Source organism: Procambarus clarkii, chromosome 19 (assembly GCF_040958095.1).
Source record: "Procambarus clarkii isolate CNS0578487 chromosome 19, FALCON_Pclarkii_2.0, whole genome shotgun sequence".
NCBI classification, from domain to species: domain Eukaryota; kingdom Metazoa; phylum Arthropoda; class Malacostraca; order Decapoda; family Cambaridae; genus Procambarus; species Procambarus clarkii.
Window position 1 is genome coordinate 36,746,010 of NC_091168.1, and position 18,547 is coordinate 36,764,556.

Consider the following 18,547-nt stretch of genomic DNA (forward strand, 5'->3'; position numbering starts at 1 on the left):
AACCATGTCATCAACTTCGTTAATCAATCGAGTCAGTTAACGTACTTAATTGTCACTGTCTCGTTGAGTGAAGTTGATGTACTTCAGTCCAAGTGGCCACTTGGTCTCTTGCTGTCACTTGGTCTCAAGTGGTTTAAACTATGGTCACCAGGAGCACTACAGCTTGGAGTACATGTGTCCCCTCTCGGATACTTGTTCGCCAGACACATGACACATAATCACAATACTGATTTTTTTTAGATTGGTCTGGACACACACTCTCTCTCTCTCTCCAACCATTTGGGTTGGAGGGTAGAGCGACGGTCTCGCTTCATGCAGGTCGGCGTTCAATCCCCGACCGTCCAATTGGTTCTCTCTAATACCCTCTTACCCCCCCCCCCCACCCTCCCTCTCTCTCTCCATAGGTGGAATAGAGACTGGGAAGAGGGTTGACTGCCTTGTGAAGAGATGAAATACAAAGGGGAGTAACAAAATCATTTTGATTTACGGAAAGATGTCCTCCGGTGAGAAGAAGAAAGGAGAAGAGGTTCGATATGAAGAAGAGAAGAAGGCATAAAAAGAGGAGATAGTTGAGAGGGAGTGAGAAGAAAGCTCAAGGGAAGCGAGGAATAGGGGTAGAGAGTGAGGGAAATGTGTGAGGTATTCGCTCTATGTGAGAGAGATATGGGTTCCTGTAGCACAGTGGTCTACGTCCTCTGCTCACAATCGAGGGAGCCAAGTTATGACCTGGAGAGGAAAGAAGCGGTTGAACCTTTTTCCTTTCACCTGATGCCTCTCTTTGTCTAGATACCTTGACGTTACGCAGTTGTAAGTCTCTACAACCCAATTGATGGCCACAATTCGTCACATTTAAGGTCTGAAACTTTGAGGATCTTAACAGACTGCGAATTTTTCCTTCCTATAGCTTATGGTAAGCCTTACCCTACTAGTTTTCCCTGGAACACGACCCGTCAATCAGTAAACAGCCAGGTACCCAATTACTGCTGGGTGAAGAGGGGCGCCCAGTCGACCGTCCCCGGCCAGGCCTCGAGGGTTCCGTTGACGTTAATAAATGCGCAGGACGTTTGTTGTCTGCCCTGTTTGTTGTGTGTCTTATTAGGAGAAAAACCTTTAGTCTGGCTCTGATGTTGCTATTAATGGCCTTTATGGCTCACTCTGTTTGTAGTGTGAGTGTGTGTGAGAGTGTGAGTGAGAGTGTGAGTGAGAGTGAGAGAGTGAGAGTGTTACGCCCTGCTTGAGCCAGTAACTGGGTTCTTTCTGCTTAATTGGCTTTAGAGCCTCAATGATCCCACCTCAAGTCAGTGGTAAGTTATCAAGAAAAGGCAGTAGCAAGTAATTGTGCAAGGAATAAAGTGGGTAATCCACACTAAATAATATCTTCACCAATATATTATGTGTCATATTACTACACATATGTACAGTGTCTCTCCCACCCAGGACACTCAGTATATCTGCAGTGTTCTTCAACACCCGGTGAGTCCACTGTTCTTCAACACCCGGTGAGTCCACTGTTCTTCAACACCCGGTGAGTCCACTGTTCTTCAACACCCGGTGAGTCCACTGTTCTTCAACACCCGGTGAGTCCACTGTCCTCAAGTTCACGTCGTCTACGCTCACTGGTCAGCACCGGCGAGTTCACCTTCCTCAACATGGGCCAGTCAGTACACACGCCGTATCATCACTAAGTCCCAATACCCCAACATCTGCTCTCAAGATACACGCTGACAGGGGGCTTCAGCAACACGCTGGCAGGGGGCTTCAGCAACACGCTGGCAGGGGGCTTCAGCAACACGCTGGCAGGGGGGCTTCAGCAACACGCTGGCAGGGGGGCTTCAGCAACACGCTGGCAGGGGGGCTTCAGCAACACGCTGGCAGGGGGGCTTCAGCAACACGCTGGCAGGGGGGCTTCAGCAACACGCTGGCAGGGGGCTTCAGCAAAACGCTGGCAGGGGGGCTTCAGCAACACGCTGGCAGGGGGGCTTCAGCAACACGCTGGCAGGGGGGCTTCAGCAACACGCTGGCAGGGGGGCTTCAGCAACACGCTGGCAGGGGGGCTTCAGCAACACGCTGGCAGGGAGGCTTCAGCAACACGCTGGCAGGGGGGCTTCAGCAACACGCTGGCAGGGGGGCTTCAGCAACACGCTGGCAGGGGGGCTTCAGCAACACGCTGGCAGGGGGGCTTCAGCAACACGCTGGCAGGGGGGCTTCAGCAACACGCTGGCAGGGGGGCTTCAGCAACACGCTGGCAGGGGGGCTTCAGCAACACGCTGGCAGGGGGGGCTTCAGCAACACGCTGATAGGGGGCTTCAGCAACACGCTGACAGGGGGGGCTTCAGCAACACGCTGACAGGGGGGCTTCAGCAACACGCTGACAGGGGGGCTTCAGCAACACGCTGACAGGGGGGCTTCAGCAACACGCTGACAGGGGGGCTTCAGCAACACGCTGACAGGGGGGCTTCAGCAACACGCTGACAGGGGGGCTTCAGCAACACGCTGACAGGGGGGGCTTCAGCAACACGCTGATAGGGGGCTTCAGCAACACGCTGACAGGGGGCTTCAGCAACACGCTGGCAGGGGTCACAAGTAACACGTCCAGGGGTCACAAGTAACACGTCCAGGGGTCACAAGTAACACGTCCAGGGGTCACAAGTAACACGTCCAGGGGTCACAAGTAACACGTCCAGTGGGTCTCCACTAACACCGTGGCAGAAGTCTACACGCTGGCAGCACTTCTCAGCAGACGGCCAATACTGTCGTCGTGTAACTCCTCTTGGCCTAAACCCGGGTACGTCAGGCCACACAAGACTACTCAAGTACAGCAGCTAACACAGTCTACCACCGACGGCGGCCACATGTCCTCTCACACGAGCAAGTCAGGGACCAGATTCACGAAGCAGTTATGCAAGTACTTACGAACCTGCCATTTTTTTTTCAATCTTTGACGGTTTTGTTTACAATTATTAAACGGTTAATGAGCTCCGAAGCACCAGGAGGCTGTTTATAACAATAACAACAGTTGATTAGGAAGTTTTCATGCTTGTAAACTTTTTAATAAATATAACCAAAGCCGTCAAAGATTGAGGAAAGATGTACACGTTCGTAAGTACTTGCGTAACTGCTTCGTGAATCTGGCCCCCAAGAGTTTGGAACAGCCCGAAGTGAACTTCTTTCTACAGTGCAATAGACCCGTCTTGTCATCTCTGTGGACATAATAGTCATTAGCCAGACAGGAAGTATGCAAGGAGAATTTAAGATGACGCTCTTTCACCCGGGAACTGGAGATGTAATTGAATGCACAATGTAGATGTTGTTGATATCGTTACTTCTCTCACCAGAGGTCATCATCATCGACCTTACCTCCTAAGGTATGAACAGGAACCTATCACAGATGGCGCTGAACTTGCCACACCTCCGTCAACAGATGGCGTTGTAGTCGTCCTACTTAATGCCTTGGAGTTGGAGTGCAGGTCCATAGATGGCGTTGATATTGCCACTACTCGGTCCAGCAACGGTGTTGATACTGTAAAAGAGAGAGAGAGGTAGCGAGAGAGAGAGAGTGAGAGAATGAGAGAGGTAGCGAGAGAGGTAGCGAGAGAGGTAGCGAGAGAGGTAGAGAGAGAGGTAGACAGAGAGGTAGAGAGAGAGGTAGAGAGAGTGAGAGAGTGAGAGAGAAAGAGAGAGAGAGAGAGAGGTAGAGAGTGAGAGAGAGAGGGTGGGGGGAGCGGGGCTGAAATACTGGCATCAATAATCTCGTGTGAAACTGTATTTAAACAAGCGTATAATTCACCAGATGATTCAGGCTCGCAGATTACTGTTTATGAACAAGTTTGCACTCCAGTGAACATAAAATATATATTTTTTTTTTATTCGAATCATTTGGGCGGATTTTGATATAAATTTTAGCTCACTAAAGTTCTAACTATTAACCCAATATTTATTTTTACAGGATAAAAGTGCAGATGTATGGAATGTTTTGAATGTACAGAACCTCACACGCACACACAGCCACACACGCACACTCGTGCACACACACATACACACACACACACACACACACACACACACACACGACCAATCCTGGAGTATGCGGCCCCAGCATGGAGCCCGTACCTTGTCAAGCACAAGACGAAGCTGGAAAAAGTCCAAAGGTATGCTACTAGACTAGTCCCAGAACTAAGAGGCATGAGTTATGAGGAAAGGCTGCGGGAAATGCACCTTACGACACTGGAAGACAGAAGAGTAAGGGGGGACATGATCACAACCTACAAAATCCTCAGGGGAATCGACAGGGTAAACAAGGATGAACTATTCAACACTGGAGGGACGCGAACAAGGGGACACAGGTGGAAGCTGAGTACCCAAATGAGCCACAGAGACGTTAGAAAGAACTTTTTCAATGTCAGAGTAGTTAGTAAATAGAATGCACTAGGAAGTGATGTGGTGGAGGCTGACTCCATACACAGTTTCAAATGTAGATATGATAGAGCCCAGTAGGCTCAGGAATCTGTACATTAGTTGATTGACGGTTGAGAGGCGGGACCAAAGAGTCAAAGCTCAACCCCCGCAAGCACAATTAGGTGAGTACAATTAGGTGAGTACACACACACACACACGCACATTCGCACACACACACACACACACACACACACACACACACACACACACACACACACACACAGCAGAGTGGAGGGCCTCGTGGCTGAGTGGACAGTGCTTGGGGGTCATAGTTCTAAGGGCCCGGGTTGGATTCCTGGCGGAGGCAGAAACAAATAAGAACATGAGAATGAAGATCACACATTAGAAAGTGAAGAGACGACGACGTTTCAATCGTAAATACTTCTCTCAAACTTTCGGTGTCGCTATGGGTTCCCCTCTCTCCCCTGTTCTTGCTAATTTCTACATGGAATACTTCGAAACTGTTCTTCTTCCTTCTATTGATACTCGTCCCTCTCTCTGGCTTCGCTATGTTGATGACATTTTTGCTTTATGGCCTCATGACCTTAATCTTTTCCAGCCTTTCCTCTCCTCTCTTAGCACTCTGGCTCCTTCCATACATTACAAAGTTGAGTGGGAATCTAATTCCCTCCTTCCTTTTCTTGACGTTCACGTTCACAGCTCTGTGTCCGGGTTCTCTTTCTCAGTCTATCGCAAACCCATGCATAGTGGCATGTACATTCACTTCTTTTCCTACCATCCTCCTTCTGTTAAGAAAGGAGGATGGTAGGAAATCTCTCGTCTCTCTCATCCTCCGCACTCAATGCATCAGCGACCCAAACGGTTTTGATTCTGAAATTTCCATTATCTACAAATCATTCTCTCGCCTTGGCTACCCTTTACATTTCATCAACTGTGCCTATTCTCAAGCTAAACGAAATTTCTTTCATCCTAAACCTGCTTCCAACACTAGTAGCACTGTACTAAGCCTTCCCTTCATATCTGATGTCAAAACTTTTACCAATACCTTTCGTCCTCTTGACATTAAACTCGCCTTTCGACAAACTAACACACTTCGTAGCAATCTAGTTCACACTGCTCCTCCTGCTGCTAATGCTGCTGGTGTCTACTCTATTTCCTGTTCGTCTTGTCCTCTCAAATACTTTGGTGAAACTGGCCGTACACTTAATGACAGACTTAAAGAACAAAAGAGAAGTGTTAAGTCTGCAGACACTAACAATGCTCTCTTCTGTCATGTGAGGGATTCTAATCATCATATTGATTGGTCTTCCTCTAAAATAATCTTTCCTGCCTCAACTCTACACAGACGACGTCTTGTTAAATCAGCTCTAATACACAACGTACCCAACATGAACTTGAGTCCTGGCTTTGTTGCTGTTGACTCTTCCCTTTCACAGTATATACTCAAATGCTCTAATCTTTCTAACAAACGTGACCTAACATAAGCTTACCCTTCCTTCTTTCTTTTTCTTTCCCTTGTTTTCTCTTACGATCCCTTCCTTATTTTCATTATTACCCCCTTTATTTCACCCTTACCTTCCGTACCTGTTGCCTTGCTTTTTCTTTAAGATTTCCTTCTCCTCACCTCTCTCTTGCCTATTTATTGCCTTTGCCTCCTTCCTCTCATCCGAGTTACAGTCCCGCTCCTGTGCCAGGTAAGTGTACTACGGGCCCACCATAGCCCGTGCTACTTGCCCCGCTCCTGTGCCAGGTAAGTGTACTACGGGCTCACCATAGCCCGTGCTACTTGCCCCGCTCCTGTGCCAGGTAAGTGTACTACGGGCCCACCATAGCCCGTGCTACTTGCCCCGCTCCTGTGCCAGGTAAGTGTACTACGGGCCCACCATAGCCCGTGCTACTTGCCCCGCTCCTGTGCCAGGTAAGTGTACTACGGGCCCACCATAGCCCGTGCTACTTGCCCCGCTCCTGTGCCAGGTAAGTGTACTACGGGCCCACCATAGCCCGTGCTACTTGGAACTTTTTGTTTCAAGGAGCTGAATCTAAAACAATAACATTCCAGACATCACATTCGACTTGAGAATGGTCCAGGACAGACCGAAACGTCGTCGTCTCTTCACTTTCTAGTGTGTGGTCTGGCCAATATTTTTCAGCCACGTTATTGTGACTCCTCGTCTGCATCTGAATGAAAGTAACTGCAGGAGGCCTATTAGCCCATACGAGGCAGCTCCTATTTATAACCACCCAATCTCATTCTCAATGTCTAACCTACGCTTGAAACAACCAAGGGATCCTACTTCTATTATGTTACGCGGTAATTGGTTCCACAAATCAACAACCCTGTTACCGAACCAGTATTTACCCAGTATTAGGACTTGTCTTTGTTTGCCCTGTTATGCGAACTTCATAGTTTATTTTTGCCCTCCTTAACTCTTTGTTAACATTTCTAACCAGTTGGGCAAATTCTTGTTCTAAACTAACTTTCTCACTTTTAATCCTTTTGTACCACGCTCTCTTTCTACCTATAAGGTTCTTTAGATTCTTTGTTATTCATTTCGGGTCATTATTATTCAATGATATATTCACGTTGTATGGTATACTACGTTCGTGCACAGTTTCTGTGCATTCAAAACATTTCATATATCTGCACTTTTATCCTGTAAAACTCTGAAAATGGGCAGAGTTTCTTTCACCCTAATGGACCTGTTCACCAAGCAGTAAATAGGTACCTGGGAGTTAGACAGATGCTACGTGCTGCTTCCTGGGGATTTGTGTGTGTGTTAGAGAGAAATACAGGTGGAAGAAATATTAAAGGAAAATAGATTGGTTAATAGCTAAATTTTGAAGGCACAAATAGTAAATACAAATAGTAAACACATACGGTTGAAGGGGGGGTGGGCGGGCCCCTCGCGGGTAAGGGGAGAGCCCTTGGGGGTTGTAGCATTAATGTCCCAGGTTCGATTCCCGACGGAGGCGGAAACAAATGAGCAGAGTTTCTTTTTTATTGCAATAATGGAAACGAAAATAAATGATATGATCGATGCAATATTCCCAGGGGGAAGGGGATGATTCCAAGTGATAAGGAAAGAAAGACAACAAAGGCAAGGAGGAGGAGGAGGAGGAGGAGTTGCACTCCTAGTAAAACAGGAGTGACAGTTGGAAGAACTCAAGAATCAGAGTGAAAACGTATACACAGACTCCATCATTGGCACACTGACAACAGATGGTGGAAGACTTGGGGTCCTGGTAATATACAACCCCCCCCTCCCATCCCCCCTCTCCCCTCCCCCCCTCCCATCCCCCCTCTCCCCTCCCCCCCTCCCCTCCCCCCCCCCCACCAAACAACACAAGACCCGGGCAGGAATATAATGACAACAACAAAGCATGCATAGAGACCACCTTCCCTACTCTCCACCACCTTTCCTACCCTTCACCACCCTCCCTGCCCTTCACAACCTTCCCTACTCTCCACCACCTTTCCTACCCTTCACCACCCTCCCTGCCCTTCACAACCTTCCCTACTCTCCACCACCTTTCCTACCCTTCACCACCCTCCCTGCCCTTCACAACCTTCCCTACTCTCCACCACCTTTCCTACCCTTCACCACCCTCCCTGCCCTTCACAACCTTCCCTACTCTCCACCACCTTTCCTACCCTTCACCACCCTCCCTGCCCTTCACAACCTTCCCTACTCTCCACCACCTTTCCTACCCTTCACCACCCTCCCTGCCCTTCACAACCTTCCCTACCTTTCACAACCTTTCCTACAAATCACAACCTTCACTACTCTTCACAACCATCACTTACCTTTGTAACCTTCACTTCCTCTCTCAACCTACCCTAACCCTTCACTACCTTCCCTACCCTTCACAACCTTAACTACCCTTCACAACCTTTCCAACCCTTCACAACCTTCACTATACCCTTCACTACCTTTGCTACTCTTCACAACCTTCACTATACCCTTCACTACCTTTGCTACTCTTCACAACCTTCACTGCCCTACACAACCTTCTCTACTTTTCATAACCTTTATTTCCCTTAACAACCTTCACTACCTGTCACACTCTTCCCTGCCCTTCACAACCTTCTCTACCATTAACCTTCACTACAATTCACAACCTTCACAACACTTCGTAATCTTCACTAAAAATCCCTACTCATCACAAGCATCTCTACCCTTCGCAACCTTCACTACATAACATTCACCCGCCCCCCTTCAACCTTCCTTGCTCTTAAATAGTTTCACTACCCTTCACAAACTTCATAATCGTTCACAACCTTCCCTAACCTTCAAAACCTTTACTACCCTACACAAGCCTCTCTCACCTTCACAAACCACCTTTCCTACCCTCAACCAACCTCCCTACCTTTCATCACCTTCCCTAACCTTCACAACCTTCCCTACCCTTCATCACCCGCCGTACCCTACACCAACTTCCCTAACCTTCACGACCTTCCCTTCCCTTCACCACCTTCCCTACCCTTCATCACCTTCCCTACCCTTCACCACCTTCCCTATCCTTCAACACCTTTCCTACCCTTCACTACTTACCCTACACTTGACCACCTTCCCTTGTATGGTACGGGATTGAAAGCCGTACAATAAAGTATCGCTAACAACACCCGCTCCTACTTTCTTATAAATAATGGAAGTGCAGGGGTCTATATAGTAATAGTCACCAGTTCTACCTACATGGGACAAGAAATACACCTTGGGGGTACAATTTTACTGAAAGGTTTTTATTTAATAAACACCAGATTTCCTCACACTGATTAGAACAGGGGGGGGGGAGGGTGAACTTGGATCCACCACAGGATTGATACAGACAAAAGGGGGGGGGGAAGGTTCCTTCTCCCTCTACAACCTGGAACTTAAGGTTATTACTCTATTCCACTTCTCTTAGGTCACTACAAAAGACCTGGGTTTTAACAATACACTACTCTGACCACAATATACAAATGGATATACAAAATATATGTGGATAACCCCCATGTGACCCACAGCTGAACACATACAACTGGATTAACAACACACCACTCTCCCTACACACAGGGTTCCAAAATCCTTATTTACACAAATTCCTATCTCTGACTCATAAAGAAAAGCGGAAGCACCGCTATAAACATCTATAATACTGCACTTATTGTATTTGTTGGAGACCATCCAGAACACTGGTCTTGTTCTCACTGCCTTCCTCTCCCAAGTGACTGATAGGGCCTTGCACATGTCCCTGCCTGCCTGGTTCCAATAATGCCTCCTCCCTATACATGTCATACACATTTCCCAATACTTCATTTATATGTCTTACTAGCTGAACCCGGCCACGTGTTGCTGTGGCTCAGCAACGCATATGCGTTGCTGAGCCCCAACAACATTACCCTGTGTCCCAGTCCTCCCCACCATTCCCCGCCTATCCTATCCCCTCGTTCTCCCAACCCTTCATCCCCATCATCCCCCCACTCCACCTTCCCCTCGTCCTCCCCACTATCTCTCACTCCCCCATCCCCTAGACCTCCCTACCATTCTCTTCCTACCCCATCCCCTTGTCCTCCCCCACCATCCCTCACTCCCGTCCCCTCGTCCTTCCCACCATTCCCCACTCCCTCATCTGATGATCAAATGATCTGATGTTAACATAAGAAAATTGAGAACATCAAATGATCTGGGGCTAGATTCACGAAGAAGTTACGCAAACACTTACGAACCTGTACATCTTTTCTCAATCTTTGTCGGCTTTGTTTACAATTATTAAACAGTTAATGAGCTCTGAAGCACCAGGACGCTGCTTATAACAATAGCAACAGTTGATTGGCAGGTTTTCATGCTTGTAAACTGTTTAATAAATGTAAACAATGCCATCAAAGATTGAGGAACGATGTACACGTTCGTAAGTACTTGTTGTTGTTCATTTAGGGGCGACGACGATCGTGGGATCGGATGCGCCCTGGTGTACCCGTGATGGGTGACTCGCGAAGTTTGGAAGGGTGGAACACCAAGCCAAATCGCGAAACGAGTGACGCCAGTCACTAGAAACTAACATGCCATACAGCAAATAAATGCACAGATGGGCAGATTATTGGGGATCCCCAGGAGTCCCTCAGGGTGATAAGCACCGGTCCCGCTCCACACAGAGAACACCAGGCAGCCAAACCAAAACTCGGCCCCCAACCAAAACGCAAAAAGTCATCCAGTGTCCCCCGGCAGAACAGAAGCCAGCCGCCCACCAGGACTGAGGGCACACCAGGAGCCCACCAAGACTAACCAACCCCCGGCACCTCTCGGCCAAGCCGGCCCCCGAACACCGTCACCCCGCCGGGAGAACCAGCCAAAACACGACAAAAAAATCTATCAACAATCCCATGACTCAAGGCGATATGTGCGCCAGGTGTCGTACAAGCGGACCGTTGAAGAGGGATGCCAAACGGCAGTAGCAAAGCCAAAACGCGAAAACAGGACGTGATCCGGCAGCTCCCAGGCGGAGGAGGTGTCCAGACGTCCGTACGGCATCAAGGTTGAACCAGAAGTCTTCGTAAGTACTTGCATAACTGCTTCGTGAATCTGGCCCCAGCTGTTCCCATCACTGAAGTATAAGAAAAACAGTTCAAAAACGAAATGAAAATTAATGAAAAAATAAAAAATGAATTATACTCACGAAATGAATGGTATGGTAAACGAAACAGCTCATTGCCAACGCAATGTCACACAAAATAATTAAATCAAAATGAAAATAAATCAAAATTTATGAAAATTCAATTTATCAATGATATCAGAAACATTCAAATGAAATCATAACATGTTTAGTATAGCATGTGTTGGTCTTATGTGCAACAGATGGTACTGTTTTTCAAAAATGCATGTTTTTACCCGTCACAGGGGTGGCATCTATATAGTAAGTATATAAAAACATGCGCGTATTTGAATGGAACGTTGTGTCAAAATTTCAAAGCAATCCGTGAAGAACTTTCGGAGAATACAGGGTGTGTTCCTCTTACATTCAACAGATGACGCTGTTTTGAAAAAAAAACATGTTTTTTCTTGTCACAGGTGAGGCATGTATAAAGTAGGTATATAAAAAGACGCGCCTATTCGAATGCAACATTGTGTCAAAATTTCAAAGCAATCGGTAAAGAGGTTTCAAAGATTTTTGTCACATGAAAACATTTTTTTTAAAAGCATGCTTTTTACTGTCACAGACGTGACATCTATATTGAATGTATATAAAAACCTGCTCGAATGCGAGTGGAACATAGTGTGAAAATTTCAAAGCAATCGGTGAAGAACTTTCGGAAATTAGCGATTATGAACAAATGAACATTTCCATTTTTATTTATATAGATAGATAGCATGAGTTGCTCTTATGTGCAACAGATGGCGTTGCTTCTTAAAAAAAGAATGTTTTTACCTGTCACAGGGGCAACTATACTTATACTTATGAAATGAACAGTACGGTAAACAACAGAGCTCAATTCCAACGCAATGTCACACATAATAATTAAAGCAAAATGAAAATAAATCGTAATCTATGAAAATAAAATTTATCAATGCAATCGAAAACATTGAAATGGAGTTCGTGACATATTTAGAATAATGTGCATGTTGTTATTATGTGCAACAGATGGTGCTGTTATTCAAAAACGAATATGTTTACCTGTCACAGGGGTGGCATCTAATTTTTTTTTTTTTTATATTTACATGCAAAGCGTGCTAAGAAATACAATAAATACAAAAAAAACAAGGTCATGAAAACGAAACATAACACCGGCCTGAAGGGCGCACAATAATTACAACACATAGCATAAACAAACCCCAGGCCCCATCACACACCAATCACACAGACTACTCAAAATGCTCATATTTATCCGGCCACTCCGCCACCGGGAATTAAACACAATACGCCTCCCAAAGCAACATGACATTAGCCGGAACAGGATTACTATGAACCGTACGAGGATCAGGCATCAACTCCGGCATACCCACAACAAAACACCGAGCCCGCGGAACCCAGACGGAAGAAGCGCTCCATAGAACAGGATGCACGCGGTCAACAACGTCAAACAGCAAGGGGTTATCATCATCATACTCCACGCCGGAGGCCAAGACAAGAGGGAAGGGCTTCTTCCCACGGGGCCAGGCAATGGGCAGTGCACTGGGAGCCGCCTCGGCCACGTCAACCACCGGACGGTGCACCTGCAGGGACCCCCCCACACACCCCCCACTGTGGAGAACCATCTGCAGAAGAAAGAACAGGAGGTACATCATATGCACAAACATGGTCATCAGCAGGCACATGGACGTCAGCAACCACCATCAACGTAGAGCACAAAGCACCTGGAACCACCACATCATCGCCTAAAGAGCCACCGGCGTTGAAATCCCCCACATCAGCCCAAGCAGTTGAAGAACGTCAGGAATGCTTGGGCTCCGGCCGCCCATCCTCAGAGCCGGAGGCGGACCCAGAACCACGGGCTTCACACGCCAGGTGAACCGATGCCGGTCGCAGAACGGCAGCAGCCTCAACCACAGGGGGACTCGGGCCGCACACAACAGGATGCTCCACAGCCCCCCCAGCACCCAGCACAGCCGTGACACCTGGCGAGGGCGCAGGGCCAGCTGCAGCAGCAGGAGACGAGGAAGATGAAGACGTTGACAACTTGCAGAGACCATCCGGAAGACCCACGGGAGCAGCAGGGACAGTGACAGGAGCAGGAAGATCAGCCGACGGCACCGTAACACCCGGAGGAGGGGCCGCATCATCTGGCGGCCCGCCGGGCGACGCAGGGGGAGCCGCATCAGCCAGCAGGACGTCCACATCCTCGCCCACGGAATCTACCCCAACAGGGAGCGGCGGGAAATCCTCCTCCTGGAACAGGTTCACAGGAGCAACTGCAGCCCCAGAGCACCCAGCAGCCTGATGCCCCAACAGGCCACACCGAAAACAGGTACGGGGTTGCCGGGCATAGTACACCCAGATGTAGTACCCCAGAAGCCAGACTGAAGAAGGAATGTCAGACCTCAGGCACATCCCAAGGGAACAAACGTTCGTACACATACCCTTATACCTCCCCAAAGACAGCGTGTGCACCCACACACTAACGACAGCGCCAAACTACTGGAAGTAACGCCGGAGTAGGTCCTCGGGAAACTCCAAGGGCGCCCCATGCACACTCACATATGTCAGGGAACCACTACGATCCGTAATGGTCACAGAGCCGGCACCATCCGGCAGCGACAAGGAACGCCCCTCTTTACGGCGGAGGAACTCATGGTACACCTTCTCCCCCATTAATTTGACAATAACCAGGTGAGCAGTTACCAGCTCAACTCCGTAGACGTCATCCACTGGGACACACATGACAAGCTCAACGTATGTCACACATGACAAGCTCAACGACTGGGTAACCAACACGGCCTGTAAACTCCAGGCCCACATAGTTCACTCTCACAACAGGGGGAAGAAGGCCTCCCATCGCAAGCGTGCTACATCAACACCAGCCAAGCGGCTACTGCAGGGACGCTACTGCAGAGACGCTACTGCAGCCCACACCTCCCAGCCACTCGGCGAACAACCCCTAACTACCGGAGGGCTCAGGCAACACGTCTATACCCCACGGCAGCTAGGGCACAACTTTGGGGTGGCATCTATATAGTAGGTATATAATAAGACGCACCTATTCGAATGCACCGTTGTGTCAAAATTTCAAAGCAATCGATGACGAAGAATTTTCGGAGATTACAGCGTGTGTTGCTCTTACGTCCAACAGATGGTGCTGTTAAAAAAAAAAGTTGTTTTTACCTGTCACAGGTGAGGCACGTATATAGTAGATATATAAAAAAAAACGCGCCTATTCGAATGCAACGTTGTGTCAAAATTTCAAAGCAATCGGTAAAGAGGTTTCGAAGATTTCCCCTCACATGAAAAACATAGTTTTTCAGAAAAAGCATGTTATTTTCCCATCACAGACGTGACATCTATATAGTATGTATATAAAAACCTGCTCAGATGCGAATGGAACGTTGTGTGAAAATTTCAAAGCAATCGGTGAAGAACTTTCGGATATTAGCGATTATGCACAAACGAACGTTTCCATTTTTATTTATAGATAATGTTCCAGGCTATTTGTCTACATTTAGCACTGCTGTTTCTCCATGTTTTCTTGTATTGAATCTGCTTTTTTTAACCATTTCATCCCTTTTGTTTACATTGTTTTTTAGGAGATTACATTTTCCTGTTGAGATGATGCTCTGTGCCTCTGAAAGGGGTAAGAGTCCTAGTCTGGTTTTCAACATTTAACACTGCTATTTCTCCCTACATAAGGGTCTCTCTCTTACATAATTCCCCTTCCGGTTAAAGGAGAAAATAACAATTAATGTAAATTTGAAGAATTTACGTAAATATTTCTTAGTAGTAACGGTACGTCTAACTCAAAGTAAAAATTCCAAGTGGGGCTACTAGCTAGCTAACTGAAAACAGCAATGTATGCTGTAACTACAGACACAAGTGGTGATTGCTCTCCACTTGTTCAACACCGCAGGAGACACTGCAACTGACAACAGGCTTCACACCTGCGGGGTCGCTCGCAGAACTGTTCCTCTTGACCTGTCAGGACTCACCAGACCAACGGTACGGTGAGTCTGGTACGGCACGGTATTTCTCCCTACACAAGGATCTCTCTCGTACACCCTACCCTTTACCACCTTTCCAACCCTTCACCACGTTCCCTACCCTCCATAACTTTCCCTTCCCTTCACCACCTTTTCTACCCTTCATCACCTTCCCTACCCTTCTCCAGATTCCTTTCCCTTTTCCACCTTCCCTACCCTCCACCACCTTCCTTCCCTACCCTCCACCCCCTTCCCCTACCCTCCACAACCTTCCCCTACCCTTCACAACCTTCCCTACCCTTCACAACCTTCCCTACCCTTCACAACCTTCCCTACCCTTCACAACCTTCCCTACCCGTCACATCCTTCATTACCCTTCACAACCTTCCCTGTTATTCACAACCTTCACAATCCCTCACATCCTTCCCTACCTTTCACTATTTTCACTCCCCTTCACAACCTTCATTACACTTCACAACCCTCAGCACCTTTCACAACCTTCCCTACCCTTCATAACTCTTTACAACTTTCACTGCCATTCACAACCTTCTCTACCCGTCACAACCTTAACTACCATTCACAATCTTCACTAACCTTCGCAATCTTCACTACCCTTCACAACCTTACCTACCCTTCACAACTTTCCCTACCCTTCACAAACTTCCTTACACTTCACAACTTTCCCTGCCTTTCACAATCTTCACTACCCTTTATAACCTCCCCTACTATTCACAACCTTTACTAATCTTCACAAGCTTCACGTACTACCCTTTGTTACTTTCACTACCCTTCACAACCTTCACTACCCTTCACAACCTTCACTACCCTGCACAACCTACCCTACCCCTTCACAACCTACCCTACCCCTTCACAACCTACCCTACCCCTTCACAACCTACCCTACCCCTTCACAACCTACTCTACCCCTTCACAACCTACCCTACCCCTTCATAACCTACCCTACCCCTTCATAACCTTCCCTACCCCTTCATAACCTACCCTACCCCTTCACAACCTACCCTACCCCTTCACAACCTACCCTACCCCTTCATAACCTTCCCTACCCCTTCATAACCTACCCTACCCCTTCACAACCTACCCTACCCCTTCATAACCTACCCTACCCCTTCATAACCTTCCCTACCCCTTCATAACCTACCCTACACCTTCACAACCTACCCTACCCCTTCACAACCTACCCTACCCCTTCATAACCTTCCCTACCCCTTCACAACCTACCCTACCCCTTCACAACCTACCCTACCCCTTCATAACCTTCCCTACTCCTTCATAACCTACCCTACCCCCTTCACAACCTACCCTACCCCTTCATAACCTTCCCTACCCCTTCATAACCTACCCTACCCCTTCACAACCTACCCTACCCCTTAATAACCTTCCCTACCCTTCACAACCTTTACTATCCTTCACAACCTTCAATAACCTTCAAAACCTTCCCTACTTTTCACAACCTTCCCTTTCCTTCAAAACATTCCCTACCTTTTACAATCTTCCTTTCCCTTCACAACCTTCACAACCTTCACTACCTTTGCTATTTTTCACAACCTTCCCTACCATTCGAAACCTTCCATACCCTTCACAGCCTTCCCTACTATTCACAACCTTCGATACTCTTCGCAACCATCACTACCCATTACACACAGAAATCACAATAGCGTGATGCATCAAATGAACAAAACCACAAGGGCCGTGACGAGGATTCGAACCTGCGTCCGAGAGCATCCCAGACGCTGCCTTAATCGACTGAGCTACGACATGGTCAAAAGGAGTTGAAACCGAAGTTCTACTGAACTTACTGGATCCTGCAGCCTCTCCGAGACACAAACCGGGGTTTTGCACAACTTCCCCCATGCACTCGAGCTATGTCAATAGGCCGTTCTCCCTCTTCGCCCTTACTAGCGTCTGGGATGCTCTCGGACGCAGGTTCGAATCCTCGTCACGGCCCTTGTGGATTTGATCACTACCCTTCACAATCTTTACTACCCTTCACTGCCCTTCACTACCCTTCACAATCTTCACTACCCTTCACAATCTTCACTACCCTTCACAATCTTCACTTTCCTTCATAACCTTCACTACCCTTCACAATCTTCACTACCCTTCACAATCTTTACTGCCCTTCACTTTCCTTCACAACCCTTCACAACCTTCAATGCCCTTTACAACCTTCACCACTCTTCACAAATTTAACTATGCTTCACAACCTTCACAACCCTTCACATCCTTCCCTATCCAACACAACCTTCACAACTTTCTCAACCATTCACAACCTTCCCTAATCTCCACCAACATCCCTAAACCTAACAACCTTCAGTACCCTGCACAATCTTCCCTTCTATTCACAACCTTTACTAATCTTCACAACCTTCACGTACTACCCTTTGTAAACTTCACTACCCGTCACAAACTTCCCTACCCTTCACAGCCTTCGTTACCCTTCACAACCTTTACTAATCTTCACAACCTTTACTAATCTTTCACAATCTTCACTACCTTCTTCACTGGGAGCCGGTCGGCCGAGCGGACAGCACGCTGGACTTGTGATCGTGTGGTCCTGGGTTCGATCCCAAGCGCCGGCGAGAAGCAATGGGCAGAGTTTCTTTCACCCTATGCCCCTGTTACCTAGCAGTAAAATAGGTACCTGGGTGTTAGCCAGCTGTCACGGGCTGCTTCCTGGGGGTGGAGGCCTGGTCGAGGACCGGGCCGCGGGGACACTAAAAAGCCCCGAAATCATCTCAAGATAACCCTTCACAACCTTCCCTAAACTCCACCACCATCCCTAACTTCACAACCTTCACTACCCCTCACAGCCTTCCCAACTTTCACTGCCCTTCACAACCTTCCCTAAAGTCCACCACCATCCCTAACGTTCACAACCTTCACAACCTTCGATGCCCTTTACAACCTTCACTACTCTTCACAACTCTAACTACGTTTCACAACCTTTCCTTCATTCACAATCTCCCTACCCTTCACAACCTTCACTACCCTTCATTTCCCTTAGCAACCTTCTATACCCTTCAACCCTCCCTTCTCTTCACAACCTTAACTTCCCTTCAATACATTCCCTGCCCTTCACAACTTTCACTACTCTTCACAACCTTCATTACCCTTCGTAACCCTAAGAAGGGTAGTAGAAGGGTAGCTGCGGGTTAAGACACCAGATGGAACCTCCCAAGTTCACTAAAGGAGGAGCCGGAGTCATGGGAGTAGTGAAGACGGAGTTGGAATGTGAAGGGCGCGTTAGGATCAGGACGGATATGCTGGTGTATGAAAGCGTGCCCAACCTGCTCGGTCTTGATGTATACAATAACTACATGTGTTGTATCAGGTTATCCCCCTCCCAGCCCACCCTTGTGCTTGGTAAACTGAGCGACGTGCAGGACTTGATCAATGCCGAACTAACCACGACGTGTACCGTGGTCGGCCAGCACACGAGACGGTTCAAGAGGTGCATCGTAGACACGGGCAGCACCCGCACTTATGTCACCAGCAACATCGCCAGG

At 47.8% G+C, this 18,547-nt stretch overlaps 1 protein-coding gene across 1 annotated transcript; it reads right to left on the reverse strand.

Moving 5' to 3' along the window:
* Positions 1–12,822: 12,822 nt before the first annotated feature.
* Positions 12,823–13,440, reverse strand: LOC138366427 (uncharacterized). The gene has a single exon (XM_069327474.1). The coding sequence runs from the start codon at positions 13,438–13,440 to the stop codon at positions 12,823–12,825; it is 618 nt and encodes a 205-aa protein (XP_069183575.1).
* Between the last annotated feature and the right edge of the window lie 5,107 nt (positions 13,441–18,547).

What these genes read in the sequence shown, in the direction of transcription:
- LOC138366427 (XM_069327474.1), bottom strand. Translation starts at nt 13,440, where the DNA reads ATGTGCCTGAGGTCTGACATTCCTTCTTCAGTCTGGCTTCTGGGGTAC.